This window comes from Microtus oregoni, unplaced genomic scaffold (genome assembly GCF_018167655.1).
Source record: "Microtus oregoni isolate MIOR12 unplaced genomic scaffold, Mior012 000000F_ref0000247, whole genome shotgun sequence".
NCBI lineage: Eukaryota > Metazoa > Chordata > Mammalia > Rodentia > Cricetidae > Microtus > Microtus oregoni.
This window is the reverse complement of record NW_024543059.1, coordinates 86,246,195-86,271,775: the sequence shown is the minus strand read 5'-3', so window position 1 is coordinate 86,271,775 and position 25,581 is coordinate 86,246,195. Positions and strand designations below refer to the sequence as shown.

At 43.3% G+C, this 25,581-nt stretch overlaps 1 protein-coding gene across 2 annotated transcripts in view; it reads right to left on the bottom strand.

Moving 5' to 3' along the window:
* The window catches only part of Cdc14a (cell division cycle 14A), a 143,293-nt gene that overhangs the window by 4,232 nt on the left and 113,480 nt on the right, over positions 1 to 25,581 (bottom strand). The window contains exons 12-15 of one of the 2 annotated variants that reach the window (XM_041652770.1): positions 18,742 to 18,854; positions 17,483 to 17,530; positions 15,115 to 15,237; positions 14,093 to 14,441 (exon numbers count right to left, since the gene is read on the bottom strand). In XM_041652770.1, coding sequence (XP_041508704.1) covers positions 14,093 to 14,441; positions 15,115 to 15,237; positions 17,483 to 17,530; positions 18,742 to 18,854 — 633 coding nt within the window. Of the gene's footprint in view, positions 1 to 13,975; positions 14,442 to 15,114; positions 15,238 to 17,482; positions 17,531 to 18,741; positions 18,855 to 25,581 lie in introns of those variants that run through there. The other variant, XM_041652763.1, reaches the window with a different exon arrangement.

Sequence of the window (25,581 nt, the reverse complement as noted above, 5' to 3'; positions counted from 1 at the left end):
GTTTTCATTTCCTAACTCCCTGATCTGGAAGGCGGAAACAATTTAGAATACCTCTGATTTCTGTTACTCACATGCAGTATGCAGTCACTGGCCTCCCCACTAAAGCTTCTACTTTTGTATAGCAAAGGCCCACGGACCCTGGGATTCAGTCCAGCCTTAAACATAGTTTGCCACGGTCCCTCCTGCTTCGTGGTTTCCACACCCAGTTTGCTCTCTTACGCTGCTGAAATGGCTCTGCAGAGCTTTGCAAACAAATTAGGCCAAAGCAGGACCTTTGGTCCTGCCAATTCACTTGTTCGACAAACAATTATAGAAATATTAGTCAGAGTGGGAGGAAAATGCAATGCTAAGGCTCTCGGAACAGATAATATCCCACGGTTTCTTTCTTCATAAGATAGAAGGGAAAGCTAAAAGAATACAATCAAAGATCAGTAAAAATGTGTTTAGCAAGTTACTGCAACTTCAGTGTTTTGTAAGAAATTAACCTCCTTTATTCTCAGTCTAAAAATAAAACTGCTTAATGAAAAAGACTAAAGGGGAACGAGAAACACCGGACAGAGTCTGCAAGACATACTGACTTCAAGAAATCGCAGCTAACGCTCCCAAGGCCTTTTCTCTAGAGGAGGAACCATGTACAGCGGTAAACAATAGATTCCAAAGCACTGGGTGCCTACGGAATGAGATCAGGTTCATGCGCTCTCGGGTCCCCCGTGCTCCACGGAGACCTTGAAGAAAACCCTCCTGTACACTGCAGTGGGATCTCGGCACAGGTGACGGATGCCTAAAGCTGCCCCAGCTGCTAGTTTAATTGAATGCACACCATAGCAAAGCATGATTTCAGGCTTCTTGTACAGGTACCTGCAAGGACAACCAACTGTACAGAATGTCTTCCGACTGTCTGTATGGCGCAGAGGTGAGAGCCAAACTCCAAAAGACTTCAAAATATACAACTACTAAACATAAGCAACAACTCCACAGGGGCCTCATATGGTGAGGAAGTCAACATACAGGCACAAGAAACAAAGAAACGACATCAAAAGTGCACGATATTACCTTCACACTATATCCGTAAGCTGTAGAGCAAACATAATCCGGTCATATGTGGACCCCAGTAAGCATAATATGGATATGTGTATGTGTGTGTGTGTGTGTATGCAAATAAAATTCAAAATCATTTCAGATGAGAGATGCTCAACCAGTATTATGTAGTAAAGATAGTAGCCAGCTATTAGAGTTTTAATTTTTATAATAAAAATGTACTTTGTATCTGAAAAACACTATAATTACTATTAACTTTACTGAACCAGATGAAGAAACCATTCGGAATTCTTAATAAATTGGATACATTACTTGGCAGGCCATCTATTCTGAGATGTTCACTGAGTACCTTCCTATATGTCAGACCCAGTTTAGACATCTTTGATGTATTTACTCAATAAATCCTTCATACTGCCCGTTTCCCAGATGAGCAAAGTGTGGCACACAGCAGTGAAGTTATTTGCCCCAGATTGCTCAACTAGTCCATGATGGAGTCTGAAGCCTGGGAGCCTGGCAAACATTTATCCTGCGATCACTACCTCTTCCAGCTAGCAGGCTCTTTCACCCTGTTAAGAGCACAGTTACACGAATTAAAACAGATATTACATGTATCACCTTAAAAGAGATAGTATGTTTTGAAATTCTTTTTCATCAGAACTGAATAAAAAAGGAATCATTATAAAAACATTCCCATGGCCAGATGTGGTGGCCCACGCCTTTAATCTCAGAATCAGGGAGGCAGGAGAATCTCCGTGAATTAGAGGAAAGGCTGGTCTACACAGTGAGTTCCACAACAGCCAGGACAACACAGAGAGACCCTATCTCAAAAGCAAATCCATACTTGGAGTATTTTGGCTAAATAATGGTTTAATTCTGTTTGCTCAGCGTTTTTGATGCGTCCATGTGTCAATGCCATTGTCTCAAAAATAAATAAATAAAGATAATGATGAAGAAAATGGAGGTGGTCATGAGACCTGAAGTATAAAAATTATTTTATGCTCACAAGTGTTTTATATAACTGACATTTAATCTGGAGCTCATTTGATCAGTAAGTTCTACGAGGCTCTCAGACTAGATCAAGTCTATTATGAATAATACACGGCATTGTTCCAGTATGGATACCATAAAATAATGCAGCAATGTTCAACCTGGGAAATAAGGTTAAAATTAATTGCTTGGTATTTTCAGCCTCAAAGTGTTTTATGTCAAAATACGAGCTTCCCCCCAGGAGTCTCATTCCCTGAAAGTAGGGAAGGTTTGATATAAAACAAAGTGTTAGGTAAAGAGATCAAGACGGCTTGTTCTGTTCTGGGAATTTGTTTCTAATCTGTTTTGGCAGATTGGCAGATGTACATAATAACTTTAAAGTTTCAGCGCTTCTGGAGGGGCGTTTCTTTCTTAAACAACCCAGCTACTTAGCTGTGGCAGGAAAATGTCTCATAATTATAGATATGCTTACAGTACAGACAGTAAATACAGCCATAAGCTGGCTGTCAAAAGCAACAAATAAGAAAATGACAGAAGATTAGCACCTTGACAGTAGATAGGTAAGGAGGTATCTTCTGCTCCAGTGGTTTCTACAAATGCTCTCAAGGTTAGCTCCTGGGAAAAGTCAGAGCCTTTCTGTGTGGCCCTTTTGCTACTCTGAATTTCTATTTATCTATTTCCCCGAGTCTCTTAAGAAAGAAAAACCTGGTCTGTTTGTTATCCCCAGTATGAATTCCAACTATAGAGCCAAAAACAAAGCAAAGAAAGGAGTTTAGTTTAACATTTTAGGTAATTATGATAACTACACATTTGGTAATAGGGGGTTTTATTTTATACTCTTGCATACAAAGTATTGAACAAGTGAACACCAGGGGAATGTTAATCTACAGCTCCCTTTATGTTCCCCTCTTATATCCTTTTCATGTCTCTATAATCACTTGAGCCTTTTTTATACTGCTTAAGAGTTAACACACAGAATGTGCACACAATACGTATTTCCACAAATGTGGTTTCTCCACACTTTAAAGAACTCATTTCCAGCGACGCAATGCAAACTTTTCGGGGATTGTAGTCGAAATACCACTGGAGAAGGCTTTGTGGTCACCATGTCAACACAAAAAGCCTAAATTGCTGTGATAAAAATCGGCTTTGAAAAGGGTATATACAGTTTCCTTGTGTCCTTTATGTATTCCTAGAGCCCCAAGATGTAAAAAGACAATTCTGGCTAATTAAAACATGATGTAAAATATTCTTTTACCTTCCTACATGGCTTTTAATAGAGTCTTCTTTTCTGGAAGAATTTAATATAGGCTTTTCAACAATCACAAAGAGTTCAATTGTTAGATGACAGATTGTTGACACCCTGCTTGACTAAGTCAACCATGACATGAGTGTTTTCAGTTCATTCGAACACCAAAATTATATTGATGCAGGCTCGTTTTAAATTTATTGTCTACCTTAGCAAAGCCATATTCCTCCAAAAAAAAAAAAGGCAGCTTCCAGATTACTGTATATTAACATTAAACTGAAAACTTGGTTTTCTTTTGACTAGTGTTTCACACACAAGCAAGGCTAACAGGGGTATGCGACCTTCTAGGCTCATCTGCTTTTTAACATGAGCACAGATAGCACCCGACTTTCAGTTTGATACAACTGATTAGGCACTCCCCATATTGTGGAGCTTCGGGAAACAAAGATGCACTGAGAAGTTCAAAAGCCAGCAGAGGACAGAAAATCTTGGATACGTGACTGTGAGTGACAGGTGTGTGAACTACTATATGAGACTTGAGAAGCAAAAAGCCTTTCTACCTGGATCAGGCACAGGTGTGCCATCAAAAGAACTTGTGCCAGCAGGTCAGGAAATATAAAACCAGTCACAGAAATGAAAAAACAAAACAAAACAAACAAACACAGAGTGAATGTCATATCCTCAGCTCCAAGCCCAATCAGGGCATGGATTCAAGGATGCCAAGACACCAAGTACAGCCGCTAAAGAGGACCCAGACAACAAGGCATAGGGATGATGGGGAGGAACCTTGAACAGCAAGCCAAGAGATCAAGACTTACCTCTATAGCCAGACAGAACCCTTGAACAATGCCAAATGAATACAACTTGATCAACTCTGTTTTAGAAACTAATATGGACAATAGCATATGAAAAATTAGAGGCAAGAATTGCTTGTGACAGAAGAAAGTACAGAGGGTCTAATAGTTCATGAAGACCAACTCTCATAGTAGAGGTAAGGATGGAAGGACACTGGACAACAGGTACTTCGTGGGAAGAACTGATGGGATCTAGTGGCAGCTGTGGCAGACTCCAAGACTTTGTGACAATGTGCTATCTGTGCAAGGATACACACCCCACGTGAACGCCTCCTGTATATGAGAGGAGGGCTGCAATAAAAATGGGCCTTAAATATAGAAAAAAGGAGTCAGGGAATGGGGAGTGAAATAGAATTTTAAAATTTCTGAAAGAAAGAAAGAAAGAAAGATGCAAAGTTATGAAAATATATAATAAATAAGCCAACAACAAATAGGTAAACATATCCCAAAGCTAGATATGAGATACCCAAAAGTTAGATGTCATGTTTTCTACCTGATATGTCTGTCTCACTTCAGGTTTAAAATCAGTACTACATCCATGAGCTAGGTGTAGGGATGCTGGATGCAGGGATCCAGGGTCTACAAGCATGAGATAAGCAACTCTCTATACAAGAGAGGAATGATGTAGACAAACGAGAAAAATAGGATGACTTCAGAAAAGGCCATGATTGCTATAGTTAAGCGTGGCCAAGGAAAGCTGCACAGGAGAGTCTGGATGGTAGGAAGGAGGAAGGCTGACTAGGTTGGGGATACAAAACATAAGAAATGGCAGGTAGGAGAAGCAGGAGGTGTCCAAGAATGTGAGGGACTGCTTGACAAAATCAGGAGATTAATGCTCACAAGCAGAGGGCAATGATCTTTAATAGTTGATTGGATAAATTCCAAAAGGCCCTACAATGGAAAGTTGCAAACTTAATGTCAGGATGGACCAGCAAGCTTTAAATCCAAACAAACCCCTCCAAGGACAAATTAAATATTTGTAAAATATAAGGAAGAAAGCAAAACCTCTGCAGGGCGCAAAGCAAGATCAACATCTTTTCACCCTGGAAACAAACCAAGCCTCAGTGGTAGGCCACTGACTACAGAGTTGGAGACAAACAGAGGTGGCCAGCTGTTCTGTTCTCAAGGACACATGGGCCAAAATCCCCAGGCATGAAGCCAAGGCTGACTCAGGCTCTCCAAGCTGGCAAAGGGTGCTGGGAGAATCCCGGGCCACCATCCACAGACCAGGGCTTATTCAGAACTACATCCATGCCTGAGAAGAAAGCTTGGGCCCAGCTCACCAAGACATGATGAGCCTGGATCCTTTGGACCAGTTTCTACACTAAAAGACCCCACAAATCAGCAGAATTCACAAGAAAGGATAAATGGCCAAGGTAGTAGGTATGCTAATCACCCTAATATGACCACAGCATGCCAAAACAATAATCACACTGAATGCCATAAATAGACATAATTAATATATCAACTAAAAAATGAAATGGGACTTCAAAATAAGATGAGAAACTCATTAGATGAAGGAAAAGCAAAGCTGACAAGTTTTTAAAATGCTCCCATAGCAATGTGCTTATCATACAAACATCAGATCTGAACTCAGACCCCCAGTGCCCACACTGAAGCTGAGCACAGTGGTGCATACCTGCTACCCAAGGACTGGGGAGGCAGACACAGGCTGATCCCCGGAGCTTACAGACCGGTCAGTCAAATCAGGGAGGGTCTCAGTGAGAGGCTCTGCCTCAAAAGATAAGGTGGAGAATGACAAAGACTCCAAACATTAACCTCTGACTGATACACACACACACACACACAGAGTCAGTGTAACCTGTCAACTAGAATGCTACACCACAGAAGGAAGGTGACACTGAGAACTGACAAAGTCACATCCAAGACAAAGTCTCCTAGACAGAAATGCAAAGCATCAAGGAGAGGGTTGAGCATCTGAGAACCTCAAGATCATAGAGAGAGAACAAAAAAACATAACTTGTGACTGTAATCACAAAGGAATCAGAGATGCTAGGTTAAAAAAGATGAGGCCATTGAAATCATTGCATCGCACCCCATAAATAGGCATACACTCTAGAGCACACACTGTAAAAGACAATTAGTACCTGAAAACCAAAGGAGGGATTCAATCACAGTATTAGTTTGAGCTCCGGATTAAAAATATTAAACAGAAGGTTGGAAATACTGAGGCTGTAGTGACGGGCTTCCGCATAAACATCCCAAACTCATTTTCTTCCGTGTAGCTGCTGCACGCTGTATACTTGCAGCTGGTAGCTGCACACTGGATGGGAGGTTTTATCTGTCTCTCTCCAAGGTTTAGGGAGGAAGCAAAGGGAAGGCAGAAAAGTAACATCTAAAAAATGATAGCAGAGAATTTTCCATAGCAAACAAACAAAATAAAGCCATCAGAACACAAGAAGAACAAATAGCAATGAGTGTCCTAAGTCTATGCCTGGATGGGTTTGGAAACTAATACATTTCAAAGCAAAAAAAGAAAAAACTTCTTACAATGCAATCCATCCTACAAGGCTTTGAAAGAGTCCTATGCAGTAATATTTTATTTATGTTTTAATAAATAAAGCTTGCCTGAAACGCAGAGAGCAAAACTAAGCCACTAGAGGCCAGGCAGTGGTGGCACACCTTTCATCCCAGGACTCAAGAGACAGAGGCAGATGGATCTCTGTGTGTCCAGTGCCACTACACAAAGTCAAAGCAGAAACGGATCCAGGTGCTGGTGGCTCACAGCTTTAATCCTAGTACTAGGGAGTCACACACCTTTAATCCCAGCACTAAAGGTGAATATAAAATGGGATGAGGCAGAGGCTCAGGTCACCCAGTCTTGGTATAGGTAAGACTTCTCTGGTGGCGTGACTGTTTTGCTTTTCTGCTCTTCAGCTTGAACCCCAATATCTGTCTCTGGGTTTTTATTAATTGTGCTGAAATTAGGGACAAGGAAGATAAGAAGATGGGGGAGTGAGGAGGCAGCAATGGCAGTGACTAAGGAAAAGTCAGAAGTATGTATTTCCTTTCAATCTTCCTTCCAACTTGAAACCAAGTAGGCTTGTCAACTTTTCATTACTTTATGTGTCTGAGCAACATATTAAAAACCCTGAAATTCAAGAACCTCATGAAATGTCCTTATTAAGCAAGTTTAAAATTACAATAACATATATATGGACAATACATAAATCCTGATGCTTGTGTATCGAAAACCAAGACTTTATGTCAATAAGAACAAAGTACTAGATATTCACTGACAGACGCACAAGCTAAAAGGGAAAGCACTTGAGTTCAGTTTGTTGAGGGAGGAGCTGGAAGATAACAGACATCTTTAAAGAAGAAAAATTGGTGAAGAGAGCAGAGAGCTTCGAGAAATATCTTCCTGATGCCAAGAGTGGATGAGAATACCATGCAGGGGGGGCTGGAGAGATGGCTCAGTGGTTAAGAGCATTGCCTGCTCTTCCAAAGGTCCTGAGTTCAATTCCCAGCAACCACATGGTGGCTCACAACCATCTGTAATGAGGTCTGGTGCCCTCTTCTGGCCTGCAGACATACACACAGACAGAATATTGTATACATAATAAATAAATAAATATAAAAAAAAAAAAAAGAGAATACCATGCAGGAAGAATGCAAAAGGCCACAGCATTTGGGGACAATGCAGGGCAAAAGAGATGCATAGATCCAGCGGAGACCAAGCAGCTCATTATAGAAAACATCTGCCAATTCTAAAATATGAGCTAAAAGTAAAAGAGACTGAGTTAAAATCATAAAAGATGTCAACACAGCAGAAGGAATAAGAAAACAGCAGAACCAAGAATACCGGGAATGATCTAGAAACAATGAGTGCCATTACTGATGGAACCTACAGCCTTCACCAGGGCAGTATTACTGAGAGACACGTGACAATTAACGTTTGCGTGGACAACTAAGAAACTCAATGGAGGCCACAATTTTAGAAAAATCAACAAAAAAACTTTTCAGTATGTGATGCCCAACGCAGCTTCCAGAAGATCTAATTGCAGGGAAGCATCTCACCAAACACTCTTGTCAAATTTAGGAGTTCAACAGCCACTGCTTCAGCCTCTTGTTCTGAAGGGATGTCCCCACAAAGCGGCAATATGTGAAGCCCCAAACAGAAAAGGACAATTTCTTGAAATCTTGTGACTGAACATGTACATTCTTTAACAACACACACTGTTTTACAACGCTGCATGCTTGAACATCATTTTTAAAAGTCGATGGTGGCGCACGCCTTTATTCCCAGCACAAGGGAGGCAGAGGCAGGCAGATCTCTATGAGTTCAAGGCCAGCCTGGTCTACAAGAGCTAGTTCCAGGACAGGAACCAAAACCTATGGAGAAACCCTGTCTCGAAAATCCAAAAATAAAATAAAATAAATAAATTAAAAGTGCCTAGTTAAGGACTCTAATTTTTTTTGAGGTGATAAAGTTTTCATTTACTAAATATAGGGCTAAGAGAGGTGGCCTGAGTTCAATCCCAAGGACACACAGAAAGGAAGAGAGACCCAAGTTTGTGGGGCTGTCCCCTGACCTCCACACACAAATACTATGGCACATGTGTGCCCACACGAACATACCATACATACACAGGCATTAAGCATGACAGAGGGCTCTGACGGGTCTCCTCGCTTCTGGTATTCCACCAGGAGCGCCCTTCCACACAGGTGCGGAAAGCATCTCCATCAGATCTTTCCACAGGCATAGTCAAGGACATTCTGAAAAGAATAGCTCAGGGGAAAAGGCAAATTGACATGAAACTAAAGAGTTTTGCACTGAAAAAAGAAACAGAACCTGCAGAAAGGGAGAAAATCTTTGTCAGCTATACATCTGACAGGGGTTCCATCTCCAGAAACAAGCAACAAAAAAGACAAACCAGAAAAGCCTAAAGTATCCAATCAGGAAAAGGGACAAATGAACAATACAGACATTTCTAAAAAAAAAAAATGCAAAAGATAAGACATACATGAAATGTATGTCATCATGCAAATGACAATCAAAACTACATTGAGACGCCATCAGTCAGAATGACTTGTCATCAAGAAAACAAAAAGTAACAAAAGTTGACGAGGCTATAAGGGACATCTTATCCTCTCGAAAGGAAGAAGGAAAGCGGAGGAAGGAAGGAGGGGGAACAAGGAGGCGTGGCGAGGGTGTGAAGGTGAGCGAAGTACAGAAATAGACACATACAAATGTCACAACAAATCCCATTACTTTGTATACTGAAAAGTTAACCTGGACATGGTGGCACATGCCATCAATCTCAGCATTCAGGAGGCAGAGACAGATGAGTCCAAGGCTAGCCTGGTCTACATAGTGAGTTCCAGATCAGCCAAGGATATAAAGTGAAAGAAACCTCTCTCAAAAGAAAAAATATATAATAAATACTTTAAAAGCATTAGTTGTACAACTGAAACATCAATTCCTTATTGTTTGAAAGCCCCCACACCTCCTACCCTACTTCTACTTCCCAGTTTGGCTTAAACTTAACCTCCCAGCCGGGTCTTCAGCAATGCGGGCCTGCAGCTGTCCAGAGAATGCTCAGCAATACTAGCAATAATAGCTGACAACCACCAAGCAATATTGATAAGCAATTGCACGACACTTCGTGGGATTTTTCTCAAACACTGTAGCCATTTGACTACTACAATGGACATGGTGACATCAGCTCCAACATCCTGTAAACCACCAGCCACATATTTATATAAAATTTACCAAAAATCTTATATATTCCTTATCTTAAACAGTCCTGAAATATTGTTCAAGTTTCACACAAGCAAGAAAATTTGATTTGCCCCTGATCATTATAATTACAATTTTTCCCAGAGGTGCAGAGAAATTAAATGAGCTGCCAAATACCTCCATTAAAGAAAAAGGTGTCCGAAATAGAATTTGAACCCAGGTAAACTTCTTTTCAGAACCTAAGAACTCAACTACAAGAGTCAGGTGTGACTTTGTTCCCACTTCTCCCCATTGCATAGAGCAGCCATTCCCCACCTTCCTGCCTTCACTAGGATTCCCCACCCCCAGACTCCTATTCATCCCCCAGACCCAATTGACTAAAACACTAGCCTTTCCTCAGTTTCCCTGGCCTATTGGGGGAAAAATAAAGTGTTGTTTAACTATCTATCATCGAAAGCTCTAGCTTTTAATCCCCCTGTAACAGTATATACACAGCATAGGCCATCAAAATATTGTGTTTGAGGAATTTCAGCTGCCCTGGGTTCAAATTATGATACTATTGTCTCTTTGCAGGACAATATTGGGCAAAAATTTAATATCTCTTCCCCTTGAGATTTCTATACATAAAACAGAAGTAATCATTCTTACCGTACTCATTCATTTGACCATCCATCCATCCTTTTATCCAATCAATCTATGCCTGCTGAGTGCCTACTGTATAACAGGATCCAGGCATGTAACCATGGAAATCAAGGTACCACCATCTCCGCTCCCACAGTGCTTAGAGCCTACACAAATCCACCATCCTGAGAAGTGCAACATGGAGAACCAAAGTGGCATATAGGACAGCTTATCAGGGGAAACATCATGCCGGAACACAGGCTTGGGGGGTCAGGTAAGGACAGGGTGATGAACAGCAGTTCAGTGAAAAGTGTCATTAAAAATATAACCGCGCAAATCTTCAAGACAGATACCACAAGCAATTTCAACTTAATGAAACACTTCCACCCCACCCACACCCTCGTCACATGCCCCCCATTCCTCAAAGCACTCGAAAACTTCTCAGTCAGGAATCAAACTGATTTCTGCAGTAAGGAGGTCACCAAACGGGAAGCCGTGTGCTTTTTGCACTGGACGGTAAGAGACAAGACGAATCCAAGAGGTCAAGATAATAAAACTGAAATCTGACTACCTCTCAGCATTCCGCCACAACCACAAGGGTACCTTAACATTTATTCCTGTTTTCCGTGTTAAAGAATTTTAATGACAGAACAAGGAAATCATTTTTACATTTTTCTGGGGGCTGAGCTGCAGCAAAAAAAGTGAGAGAGCAATTGCAGCTTTCAAAAGAGATGCTAATTGTAGCCTTTAAAATATTAGACTCCCTCTAAACACCCATCCCCCAAGAATTTCTGGGTCTTTCTTAAAGGTACAGGGAGGCGACTACCACACAGACTCCATTTTCTTACCGAAGAAGTTTCAAGTGGGCTGTGTGTGGTGGGGTGGGATGTGCATGCCATGGAGTGTGCGTGGAAGTCAGGGGACAACCTTGGGTGTTGCCCTGACCTTCCACTTTATTTCGGGACAGAGCCTCTTTGTCATATGTCACTGGGATGTGGAGGCCAGGCTAGCTAGCCTGCAAGCTCCTGGAAATTCTCCTGTCTGTCTCCCATCTCACCACAGGAGCACTGAGGTTACAGACGTGCACTGTGGTCCAGCTGTACATGGGCTCCAGGGATTTGAACTCAGGCCCTTGTGTTTGCAGAGGCAAGTGCTTGATGTCCCCTAAAACACTTGTGTTGAGTGAGTCTGTCCTCCTTGTTCTTGGGTCCTGCACTGCTTGAGCTTCCGCACCGACTGACAAAAGGCCAGTCCCACAGAAAAGCTTCGCCGTGCACCCTGAAGGAGGGCAGTTCCGAGCCCCTCCTTATCACGGCATGAAGTGGGACCCTCCATGTTCCTTTGACTTACTACCAGCTAGTCATGAAGGGCAGACTTAAGCCTTCACGTACAGGGGTTCACAGAAGGCTCCTGAGGCAAAGATAAAGGAAGGGAGGTCTATGCAGGGGGCCTGCTTGCTTCTTCCTTCCTCTCGGGTTGAGAGGGAGGAAAGGGCAGCCATACTGCCAATTTTGATCCTAAATGCCTTTCTTTACAATGCAGCAACAAAGGAAGAAGCGGGGGTAGTGGCAACTCAGTTGCCTATATTTTATAATTACTGGAAAGTCACTGTATTCCAGCCAAAAAGCAGGATGTGGAGGAGGAGGAAGGGAAAAAGAAGCAGCTAAGTGTGGAATGAGGCCAAAGCTCACTTAGGGAGACATCATGGGGTGCAGGAGGAATCAGTGTTGTGTAAAGAACCCCACCCCTTCCCCCAGGCTCCAGTTAGCAGAGGAGAATGGGTAGCCCACTTCTCCCTACTAACTAGGGAGCACAGAATATAAGACTGTCAATGCACTGATGCTTCTGGCATCGAACTTTAAGAGATGGCACAAGCCTTTAGCAGTGTAATCTATGAGCTGTTTGTATAATTATTTATATAACACTTTTCCTGGAAATACAAAGATCCGCAGTCAGTTCTAAAAAAGAGGCTGATCTACAAAACAATATGTGAAAACCCAGTTCATTCTGTCAAGTACAAGATGTGTGGACACAGTGTGAAAGTTTAAATACTCTGTCCTTTCATATCTAGTACCCACCCTGCAACCCCTACCTCCACCCAGCCCTACCCCGACCCCTGGATTTCCATATTTATGACACAAATCTCAGTGTATATAAATCAGATCAGAATCAGGTCAAAGAGTGAGTAGATAGCTAATTGGAACCCTGATCTATAACAGAATCTAAAATAATGATGAGACGCCCTCTTCTGGCCTCTGCAGGCACTACATGCACATGGTGCACATACATACATACATACACAAATACATACAGGAAATGTGTTTGTACACATAAAATAAACGTAAAGGTTAAAATTTTTAGATAGTGGTGAAATTTTTCATAGAAATAAAAATCAGACATGGAAATTTATACATGTGACAATTGCATATGGAATGTAGAAAAAAACAACTTTTGAAAGAAAGCTTGTAAGAAAGATGAATCCAGAGAACCTATACATGAAAGCACATGCATGCGCGCGCGCGCGCGCGCGCACACACACACACACACACACACTGCATCACTCAGTTCTCATCGTAGGGAACCACCTCATACAGGCTAAGGAAACTGGGTCCCAGCATAAAACCACAGATGCTGTGTTTTGCTGAGTGGGCCACTCGGCAGCCCTTTTCTTCCTCTCCTCTTCAACCCTGCTGATTGGCTGAACAAACGACTCAAGAGCAGGTGCATGGCAGAATGCAGACAGAGCCTTCCCAGGGAACCAGGCTCGCTCCTGCCCAGAGTGCAACCAACAGACCCAATATCTCACCTTCTCCTTTTGTTGGGTATAGCTCTATTTGCCCTTTGTCCCTCTCCAAATTAAATTCACATCCTATGGATAAACACCTCTTGACACAATCAAATTATTAAATTTTTAAAGACTTGACCAAAAGTTTTTTTTAGTCCAATGGGGCTAGTAAAAAGGGAATCTGGTGTCTAAATAAAGATCTCTGGCACACAAAAAAATCATTTGCAGTGCTCACTTGCCTCTAGAAGAGGGATGGATAATTTTAAATGTCTTCCTAGAGACTACCAGCTCCAACCTTGGCAGTCCAGGTTGCCACCCACCTCTCTCTGACCTCTTATTAGCACCTTCATTTGCCACTTCAAAGAACTGTGGGTCAGTTCCCTGCAGGAGGCCTGGTGCTCAGCTGTGGGGAGCATGCCCCAAATCCTGACCTTGGGGAGTAGGGAAGCATTCTCAACACATCACCTGAGCAAAACCAACGCCATGGATCGAGCGCCTTTGCCTGGTACCAGACACTCAGAATGCTTGGGAAACGTGACTGAAAAGTAGCAAAGCCTTTGGTGTCTGGGACCCATGGAACGAAAGCTCTCTCCCTTTTAAAGAAAAACCCACCTCACCGGGGAGAGGAAGAAAAAGAAGAAAGGAGGAAAACCCGGTTGAAACTCGGCATTTACTCGAAGAGGAGCCCGCAGAATGTAGCGCATGGGCAGTTGCACAACAGAGAGGAAAGGCGTCGATCAGAAGGCCTCCTCGGCACTATTAAATTTCTTTGGTGGCAGCCTCGGCTGGGAAGGCAAGGCACAGAAGTTGCATTCAGGGTTCTGAGGACCAAGAGGTGGTGTCTGTGAACTTACGGGGATAGAACGGCTCAGGAATCTCACTGAGGAGGAAGAGAGCCCCCCGGAGAAGGAGGGTCTATGGATGGTAGTGTGCTCCTCAGGCTTGGCGCTCAGGGGGCCTGGGGAGCTGTTCAGGTTGCCCCCAAGACCGCTGCTGCTGCTGTTGCTGCTTCTGGTGCACTGGTTGTTGTTGAGCTCGGGGTAATTTCTGCCAGGTGGCTGGGAGCTGCCATTCAGGAAGCTGGTGAACGGGCTGGCTACGAAGGCTGCCTTGGTGGGTGAGGCTGTCTTTTTGTTCTCAGGGTCATCGGTCGTGGCATTCAAGTTCCCTAGAGAACTGGCTAGCCGGGAGTTTATAGAGAAGCTGGGGGAGAAACACGGGAGGGGAGGGAAAAAAAAAACAGACAATGTCTACTCACATATGAAGACAGCATCATGGGATATCAAAGAGGATGGTTCTGATCCACACAGATGACTAAATAATATCATCACTCTTGGTGACAACATCACTTGTGGCCTTATTCATTCATGCCAAGTTTCTTGGTCAGAAGCAATTAACCAAGACCCAAGAAACTGGCTTAAGCACTGGTTGGTCTTAAAATCGAATATTTGAGAACTGTATCTGCAAAGAGTAACCATACGGAGAGTCTGGAAGCTGACTTAAGGCCACGATTTAGCCCAGACATTTTCTAGCATAGGGTGGCATCCAGCATCTCTACCCATCTGAGTTGGTGCCCGCTGTCTCTACACACTGGATGACCAACAGCACTGTCGATCACTAGTATAGCTGACTAATCTACATCACATGTAGCAAAGTGAAGAGGCTCTAGAAGACCAGTGCACACCTACCCATCCCCTCTGAAGCCTCACCCTGTCAGGGAGGAAGGACCAGCAGCCCCAGAAAAAAATAGAGAGCTCCTTGGCGTTTCTCCACTTCTTCCCAGCCCCTCCTCGTAGACCTGAAAGCCATAGTCCCTGCCGGTGGCAGGCCTTTCTTACCCCAGGCTGGAGCCCTGGAAGAGGTAGAGGAAAATTACCTTCTCATATTTGCACCTGAAGACAAAGAGCCTCTGTTTATCCTTTTGGCTGTTGCTGAAGGCGACAAACACACCTTGGGGGTCTTCACAGTAGACACAGATGGTTGTGGGGAGGAACTTAATCTTTGGAGGAGGAAAAGAGGACAGAGTGTCACACCGCCGCCGTTGTGCTACCTAAAATACTCCCCAGTGAACTATAACAAAGGAAGTTAAGAAAGCTCAGTGCCCCAAAAGGCACCACAAATGGTAAGAAAGTCCCACACAAATCCACTCCTTCCCTTCCAGTTGGTAACTGCCCTACAGAGTATAAGGCCGTCAATATTTCTCACACTTTCCTCTCAGACCGTAAATCCCCTCTGATGAGATCTAAACCATCACCTTCTGTTCCTTCGCTATTCAAACCATCCAACCTCTCTCCCAGGTCCACAAAGCCTAGTTAAAGGCGTGGCTTGTGGAAACCTCTAAAATCTGGCATTTGCTTCTCCACGTGGGTCCTATTAGTCCCCAAAAGACGAAACCCACATAGTCAAGGGCGTGATGACCGCAAACATCCCTATCCGTTTTAGTTGGTTCTCACCTGTCTCCATACACAGGTGAGGGGCAATGCCACTTATCATCTCTGTGCGACTGCATCCAGCGTCTTTGTCACGTCAAACAAATAGGGAGGTCGACTAGACATGCTCACCTAGCTGTGGGGTTCCTGACCACACTGCACTCCGCCCATTTCTCCTGCAGGGCATCCTCTGTCCTTGCCTCTCCTCACCTCTGGTCTTCAACTCCCCGCCCCCACCCTCCCCCCCAGCTCACTCTTACCACCTGCCCTTGAATGGTCTATTTGGTTATTACCTCCCCCAGCAAGGCTTGAGTGAATTCCCCAGCAGGGAACCACAGTAAACCACAGCTCATACGCTATCCCTCAGCAGCTCAGTTTTGCCTATTTCCATCACTCCATGCAAACTCCCCGAGGGCAAAGCCTTAGTTGTCTCTCCTTTCCACTCCCAAGGGCTCATCAGGGGATCTATAACCAAGTTCCCCGGTGGGCACAAAGGGGAAAGTGACTCCTCTAGAGCAAATCAGAGCTCAGCCACAGCTCTAATACCAAATACCTTTTGTCCTAGATAAACCCTGTGATGAAACTGGACTGTGCTTCTTTCTCTGCCTCAACGTCCCTTCACCACCCGCCCTCCTAAGCACTGCTGATGCCATCTTTCCCCCTCAAACAAAAGTGAAAAGGTTATGCCAGGAAATGACTCGGGCCTTTGAAGAAGCCTGGGCCGAGCAGAACCACCCAGTCAACAATATAGGTTAGAATGAAATCCTAAGGAGAAAATGGCTGAGTGTCTGTCCCACTTTAACAACAATACTGACCAATCACATCCAGTGTTCTTGCCAGGTGCCACAATGGTCCCTGGCAATACCGGTGTCGCAGTATAACTCTAGGAGGGTCGGAGACTTTTTTTTCAAGAGAGAAGCACTAATATCTCCTCCTCTTATGGATGAAAGAGTTAAAAAAAAAAAAACCTACACAGCGATGCACAAATGCACACAAAAGTAGCGTACAGAGAGCTAAAAACGGGAGGAGACCAGAATCTATCTCTGGGTTGAAAAGAAGAAAGTCACAGAGCACTTTGGAGTTAACTGAAGACCAGAAGGGGCTGGGAGCTCAGAGTGTAAAGGTCATGACCACCAGCACCCAACCTGAAGGCAGGGGAGGAAATGCCCTTTCAATAGTAAACATTAAAAATGAAGCTAGTTTCGGAGCTAGGGTGAGGCTCAGTGATTCTTACTGTTCCTGCAGAGGAACCAGGTTTGGGGCTCAGCACCCACATGGCAGATCACAACGTCTCCAGTTCCAGGAGGGTCTAGTACCTTCTTCTGAAGGCAGGCACCAGACACACACACAAGGTACCTATACATGCATGCAACCAAACATTTTTACACATAAAATAAAAACAAAAAAAAAAAAGCCAGGCATGGTTTTAGTGCTGACACTTAGGAGGCAGAGGCAGGTTGATCTCTGTGAGTTCAAGGCCAGGCTGGTCAACGTAGTGAGTTCCAGGTTAGCCAAAGAGTTATGTAAAGAGAACTGATCTCAAAAACAAAAACGACAACACAAAAAAAAAAAAAAGAAGAAGAAGAAGCTTGTTTTACAATCAGGAGAAAAGACGATTTGAAAAACTGTAAGACAGATTAAAGGTGTTGCTCAGTGAAAAGGGTGGAGTTTTATTCCAACTACTAAAATAAATAAATGGACAGAAAAAGCTGTATAGTTATGTCTATTTTCATGGGGTTTGATGCTTGGAAAATATGTCTTAAAAAGCCATACATATTTACAACAGCTAGATATTTGCATATCTGTTAACAGTACCTGAAAGTCTGGGCCATTGCTCTCTGATGTCCTTTCATATCATCTGACCTGCAGAAATCAAAGAAGAGAACTCAGGTGTGACCGGGTGCACACAGCTAAACAAATACCACCCTACGGCATCTGAGGCAGAGACATGAAGATACTAAACCATCAAGAGAGAAAAACCACGCCAGTGGGTATCGGCCTCCATACACTTTACAAAACGAACCCTCCCGCCGGCAGGTAATGCAAGTGTTATTTCACCATGCTGTTAGAGCATCTTGCTTTTTCACAAAAGGGGGGCAGTGTAACTGCTCGGTAGAGAAGTGTTTCCTGATGGTGCCATAGTGTTATTGCGGAAACTGAAGTCTACCCCCTGAGAAAATATCAGAGAATTTAAATCTAAACACGGCTTCCAAGATCTGTACAGGAAGGGTTGGTCCTGAATGCATATATATTTGCATATATACTTTCTTCCAATAAAGTGATTCTCAACCTTCCTGATGCTGCGACCTTATAATTACAGTTCGTAATAGTGTGGTGACCCCCCCACCAGAAAATATTTCATTGCCACTTCATAACTATAATTGTGTCATGAATCATAATGCAAACATCTGACATGCAGGGGAGCTCATATGTGACCCCCTGTGAAAGGGTCATTTGATCCCAAGAGGGGTCACGACCCCCAGGTAGAGAACTGCTGTCCCAATGTAACCCTTCCTTCTGTAAGATTTCTTTCTTTTTAACACAAGGTCTCAACTGTTCTGTGCTCAGAAGACCACTCCCAGATCTGATTTAGTCGACTGATTTCACACTTCAGATTCAAGATGGCTTACTTCTCAGACACATGGAGGAATCGCTTATCCAAATCTCAAAAATTGAAGGTGAAGTCAAGTAGTGGGATATGCCAAAACTTGGCACAACCTACTCCACTTCATGGGCTGGCTCCGATCCAAACCCTTGGCACACTGGTGAGGACCTGCCACCACCGCGCCTGGGAATCTCCGAGTAGAATTCACAACAGAAATTACTGCTGGTCTAAAATAACTGCTCGGCAAGTCGAGGCAGAATTCCAGAAACAGCAACGTCACACCTGTTTCCAGAAGCATTTCAATTTTAGCTACTCCCCACAGCGATGAAACACACAACAGCCGGCAATGAGGGTGAAAAGAAAATACAGGAACGCTCGGGATTTGTAAAACGGTATTCTGAAGTGAAGGTGAAATGTTTTACCCACAACGGAAGTACACTATGAACCAAAAGGTTTAAGCCGGGGCTACCTAAATGCACAGGATGGCGAGGAGCGAGGCTGCCTCTGGCTTTTTAAGGCACGTAGTTTGTCTCCCTGTGTGACGTTGTTTTTCATTTCCACATCTTCATCTTCAAAATTACTCTGAAAAACAGGCAAGTCCCATAGAAAGTTTAGCTTTATACCGCTTTCTTAATAGAGCACAGATCATCTTTAGTTACAGATAACATGTAAATGGTCTTTCTGTAGAGGAAGCCATTGAAATGTGTTAGGAACCCAGCAGTAAGCACACACTACAGAACACTCAGCATCTAAATACATGGGTCAAATTCCAAATCAAAGGAGCATGGGGCTGGATACTGGAGTGTCTAAAACCTGTCTAGGACAATGGCTCAAAAGCGGAAACTCTCGTGTGAACACACTGGGCTTTGGAAGACAGCCTGGCACACCTCAATCTACAAACACATCATAAATGTTTCCAGATACTACAGGCGCCACTGTTGCAAAATCCATAACCGATTTACAAGCACGCAAGGTAAAATAGCTGAAGACATCTACACAGTCCCTTTCTGCATGAGTTCACCTTCCAGGAAGCACTCAGGGACTCTTGGGAGTTAAAGGGCCAACAACTCTCAACCAGAAGTATATCTCCTGCTGCAGTTTCTCAGTTTGAAAAGAAGAAGTGGCTGGCTAGTGTTTCTCTGTGATAACTCAAAAGGAGCCCTGAGGGGAGACAGGAGAGCTAGCTCCCATCTACCACAACCAGGAGGTAGAAGAAAGACTTTTTATTTTAATTTTTTAATACATTTTCATATTTAGAAAATTAACAGTGAAACAGGCATTGTGGTCTACTTAGAGGTCTGGGGGAAAGTGAAATAGGATATTTTTCTTCTAGTATTTTATTTTCATGTTTTAAGACATGTTTATATAATACCTAAAAATAAAACTAATTTTAAAAGATATACAGCTAAATAAAATGAACAGAATATTTAAGAGAATAATTACATATGGGTTTTTTCTTTACAAAGTAGCAAATTTTAAAATGCTAAATTTTTGTTGTTGTTGTTTGATTTCGTCTTTTTTTTTTTTTTTTTGAGACAGGGCCTCATTAGCTCAGGCTCCTGATTCTCCTGCCTCAGCACTGAGGCCTGAGCCAAACTATGACAGATTTCAAAAACATAAAATAATACTATAACAAACTGTCACCCACCTAACTATCTACATTTAATATGTTGTTTTTACTTTATTCCTTTACCTTACTGAAGTCTCACTCCTAAAGAAGAGAGCAATACATATATAGTCCCAGCTCACACTCGCTGGAGGAGAACATTGTGTCTTCTCTTAGAAGGAAGAGGAAGATTAGCACTTCGGTCAGCACAGTGAAAGGGTGGAACCATTGAAGTCCTTTGACATTGGACAATGAGCTACAGGATTTGGAATTTATTCTGCAGGGTTTCAATCATGCTTTGGCCCAGTATTTCCTCACCAAGCCCCCATTCCTCCCTTTCAGAATAGTGATTATGGTCTGTGCCATAGTATACTGGAAGCATATAGTTTGGCTTTTGATTATACAAGGGCTTACAGTTAAGAGAGTGTCTGAGTCTCAAAAGAGACTTTGGACTTTTAAACAGTTTTGGAACTAAAAGACTATGGGGACTTTTGAAGGTGAACTACATATATTTTCCATTATGCTATCACTACAAGCCTGTGGGAGCCAGGGAGTGGGGTGTGGCGGTTTGAATGAGGACAGCCCTACAGCCTTGGGCATTTGAGTCCTTGGTCCCCAGTGGGTGAAACTGTTTTGAAAGGATTAGCAGGTGTGGCCTTATTGGAAGAGGGGGTGGGTTTGGAAGTTTGTGGGTCTGCCCTCTCTTGGTCTCATGGTTGTTGTCTTAAGGATACAAGCTCTCAGCTACTGTTCCAGAGCTGTGCCTGCCTGCCTGCCGCCAAGCTCCCCACCCTCTGGAGCTGTAAGCCTCAACAAACTCTTCCCTAATAAGCTGCCATGGTCATGGTGCTTTACCATGGCAACAGAAAAGTAACAAAGAGACAGATAGATACATACAAACAAATACATACATATATAGATACATACATACATGCAAACAAAAATACATACATAAATGATAGTTTGAGATACATACGGGCAGACAGACATAGATGATAGTTTAATAGATGTGATAGATGACAGACAACAGATTATATATAGTATATTTATCATATATCTGCCTTAGAAAATAAAATACAGATAAGCCTGGAAATGTTAAATCGTCTACAGATTTACTATCAAAAGCAAAAGAAAAAAAAATTGGCACAGTTCTCCAGAATCTTCCTGTGCTATGCTCTCGCCCATTACCCTGACATTTTTCTGCCTAACAAAACAGGTTGTATTACACAGGCAGCTTCGCAAGTGATTTCTTCATTAAAAATGCATGTTTATTATGCTGTTCCAAGACAAATGAAAAAGAACCTTGCATTGCCATTTTATAGCCCCATAAAGTCCTGTTGTCTAGACATACCAAATTGCTTCCTTAACAAACACTTCAGGTCAGGCTGTTCTCTGCCTTCAGCACTGTACACAGCTCTAACAAACACATCCTAGATGCAAATGACTGTCTAACGCTACCCTAGCACTGAGAGGGGAAAGTTCACAAAGTGGAATTGCTAAGTTCATTTTACAGCTATCTTCTAAATGTTAACATATTACCCTCCAAAATAAACATCCAAACTTCACCTAGCAAAGCTTGAGACTGCCTCTTTAATATTTTATTAGATATAAATAGCATCCTAATACGTAAATTCGCATTTCAATTCTAGGGATGTAGACACATCTTGTGTTTAGGAACCATGAAGTTCTCATAATTTTTATTTGTATACACTTCATTCATTCAGAGTTCTGTATATGCTTAGAAATGTATCTGAATATATTGCAAGCATTTCCTTCCAGCTGCTCCATGGCCAGAGAATGAATTGGGGAAGGAAAGGATCAAGAATGAGGCGGACAGTTAAGTGGCTTCTCTAATAGTCTGATGAGAAAAGATGGCTTAGACCAGAATACAGCAAACTGCTTAGACATCAGGACGTGAGGCAAAGTAAAGAAAGATCTAGACATGCAGGATAGGTCCAAAGAAACCTAGCCCAGGATAGAAAGTGCTGTTATTTAAGTACAGATTTAAGGGCATTTGAGGCACTAAGAGGTACAGAGGTATAATCACAAAACCACCAGTGAGCAAATGAACACATTTTCTGCCTGTTTGTGTTTGGTTTGGGTTTTTTGAGGCAGGGTTTTATGCAGGGCAGAATGGCCTCAAAATCACTACCTAGACAAAGCTGGCCTCAAGCTCCTGAACCTCTCCTTTCTTCCTTTTCCCTGCCAAGTGCTGGGCTTATAGGCATGTGCTACTATGGTCCTCTGTGCTCTCAAATTCTTAACACAAGCTTATATAATGTTAGTCAAAACATACTGCCTTGAGTTATACAATCTTCAAAACTACAAAACAAAACAAACAACAAGAAACAGATTCTTGCCTCCCGAGATACAGAGCTGAACAGATGGACATGGCTGAGATCAGAAAGGAGATTAGGTTTCAGAAGTTGGAAGTGTGGTTCTGTGGCAGAGCCTGAACACTTGACTAGAATGTGCAGGGCTCTGGGTCTCATCCCAACACCACAAGAGGTAAAGAAAGGAAGGAGGGAGGGGAAAGGAGGAGAGGAAAGGAAAGAAGAAAGGACAAAGGAAAGAAGGCAACTTAGTGTCCTTGCTGCACTGACCAGGACCTTTGAAAGCTGGACCACTTCCCCAACTCCCTGGCCCTTTATTCTAGTCTTCTGTGGACCTCAGCAACACCTTCTAAACTAAAGCCAGAAGAGGCACCCCAAAGTTTCAATCTGGGTGCTACCACTACCTCCCGATAGCCTCTGGTGGCTCCTGGTGGCATTCAGATGGAGCAGACACATCTTCTCCATCCTAAAAGTGGAAGCAAGGAACTTCAAAGGCCTTGAAGATGTGCTGCTCTTATGGAATTTTTTTTTTCTGAAGCTGAGGACCGAACCCAGGGCCTTGCGCTTGCTAGGCAAGCACTCTACCACTGAGCTAAATCCCCAACTCCTGGAATTTCCTAAGATGCACCCAGTTTGCGAGCACTTGATAGACTTAATAAAATGCAATAGCTCCAAGATGCAATTCTCAAAAATGGAGCACTACTTTCCTATCCGGTCAATCATGAAGTCACATGATGCTGGCTGCACATTAGCAGCGCCTGCAGCCAATGAACATCTCTCTTAAGTCAAGGGCATCTACTGGTTAGTAGGCGGAGGCTGGGCCACAGCCCTAGATCTAGTCGCCAAATGCAAGACTGAACTTACTGTGACTCTGGGAGGAGTCTCAGAGGAGGAGCAGGCCAAGGTCTTGTTCTACGTCATGTGTGTAATGTGTTAGAGCCACACCGGGGGCTCTTGAAGGAACACCGTCTGTGAACCAGTGTGCCTACGTTCAAAAAGCTACTCAGTAAAGTCTGTGTGTTACATTGGGTAGGGGCCTGCCTTTCTCTACCTCTGCTATGTCTGTCTCAAAGGGTCATAGTTCCTTCCGGGGGCTGTGCTGTATGGTCACATGATTCATCCATGTAAGGGGCTTAAAAGGGTTCTCGGCACACAGTGGGTGCTACCTAGGTGGGTGTAGCCACTAAATACCTAGTTTAACTCTAATATTTGTACTAGAGTTCTTCACAGTCCTCCTCCTGGACATTTTTTTTTTCTAGAATCCCAATTCACGATGGCTTCTTAGGCCCCTGAGTGTCAGAGAGAATCCTTATTTTTGGCATTTTTTTTTTGTTTTGTGTTTCAACAATGTAATGTCCTTGCACTGATTGGCCAAGTGTCAATTTTATGTCTGTTCTCTTCTATCCTTGAATCTGAAATGCTATGCTCCTCTTTGTTCAAGTAACATTTACTAAGACTTTGCAGCCCAGGAAGCAGAATGTAATGGGAACAGGTTAAAAACCTCCGCATGGGAGAAAAGCTCACAGCTCAGCAGGAGCAAGACAGGGGTGAATAAGCCGCCCCAACATGGGTGCTGAGTGTAATTCACAGCCCTGAAACCCAGGTTCCACAAGGGCACCACTTTGCGCTGATTCCTAACAACTTCGAGTGTGCTGAGAAATTTACCAGAAAGCCCCGGCCTTTCCAGCCATGGTTTTCCTTTATTCTGGCAGACTCGGTTGCCACGGTGCTTCTTAATGACCAGAGGAACACTGCCGTAGATCCACAGGACCAAATGCAATTGAGATCCTCTGCTTTCAACCTTCTATTTTTATAATGGTCACGTGTAGGGGAATGTAGCCTCTTGTGCTTTACATACCAAGTAAATAAATCCAGAACCACCGTGGACCCCTCCTAGGTGTGGCGTGGCCCAAAAGCCACATGGAAGTCATTCTGCAAGGCCACACTATCTGTTACAGTACGGATGCAACAAACAGGATTCTGTGTTTGCAGACTTGGTCCCCAGCTGGAGTCTTGGAGGATGTGCAGCTTTCAGGAAGTGGGGCCTGGTTAGAGGAAGTAGGTCTCCAAGAGGGATGGGGGAAGGCGGGATTTGAGCTTTAGAGCCGTTCCCAGCTTCCAGGCCTGGTTTCTCTGCTCCTGCTGGCTACGACAGGAACTGCTGCCAAATGCTCTCACTGCCACGGAAACACCTGACGCTGCGCTGCGCCTTCCCTGCAATGATGGACTCTGTCTCCTCGAACCGTGAGCCAAAATAGCCCTTCCTCCCCAAAGTGTTCCTTGCCAGATACTTGGTCCCAACAAGGAAGTCAGTAGCTAATATCCCATTGTGCTCTGGCACCTGAGGGCTTTTTGTTTTGTTTTATTGCTTTTCATTTCTTTATTCCAGCTGTAAGAACAACAGCACTTATGAATGGCTAAGATGAAAATAACTACTGATGGGCCCCAACGAAATTTACAGATTTGTGATGCCCCAAAGTTTATGTTGAGATTCTAACCCACAGTGACGGGAGGGTGGGGGGTCTCTGGAGAGTGGTTACATCATGAGGCAATCCTCAGGAGTGGAGAAGGTCCCAGAAAACTGCCTCTCCCCTTCATCCTACGAGGTCAAGGAGAATGTACCATCTATGACCAGAAGATAGGCCCCCATCAGTGATTCAGCCAAGGCCTCGCTTGACCTTGGACCTCTCAGCCTCCAGAATGACTTGAAATAAACTGCTGTTGTTCATATGCCACACAGTTTCCGGTATTTTGTTGTGTGTGCTTGAATAAACTAAGCTGGGGGAGAAACATCTAAATATATACTTATACTTCCAAGCTAACACACTTTAAATTTCAGTCATACTGCATCCTTTGATCCTCCCATGGTAAAGGGCAATTAATCCTGAGTTGGACAAATATGAATGTAAAAATGGATGGAAATGAAACAGCCTGCTAGATCCGTGGTTCTCAACCTGTGGGTCGCAACCCCTTTGGATAGTTAAATGACCCTTTCACAGGGACCTCCTATGACCATCAAACACAGATATTTACATTACAATTCATAACAGTAGCAATATTACAGTTACAAAGTAGCAACAAAAATAATTTTACGATTGGGGGGTCATCACAACATGAGGAACCGAATTAAAGGGTTGTAGCACTAGAAAGGTTGTGAACCTCTGAGGAAGATAGTAATTTAAAGAGATTGTAATTTAGAAAGCATTTGTTGGTGAAAGCTAGACACAATGGTACACTCGTCTTTTCAGAAGTCACAAGCCAGAACAGGAAAGAAAAGGTGTTCTTGTTTAGCAATCTTAGTTCATTAAAATTGAGCTCACATCCTTCAGTTGCTTCTCATAGTCCAGACTGCAACAGAGGCAAGAAAAAG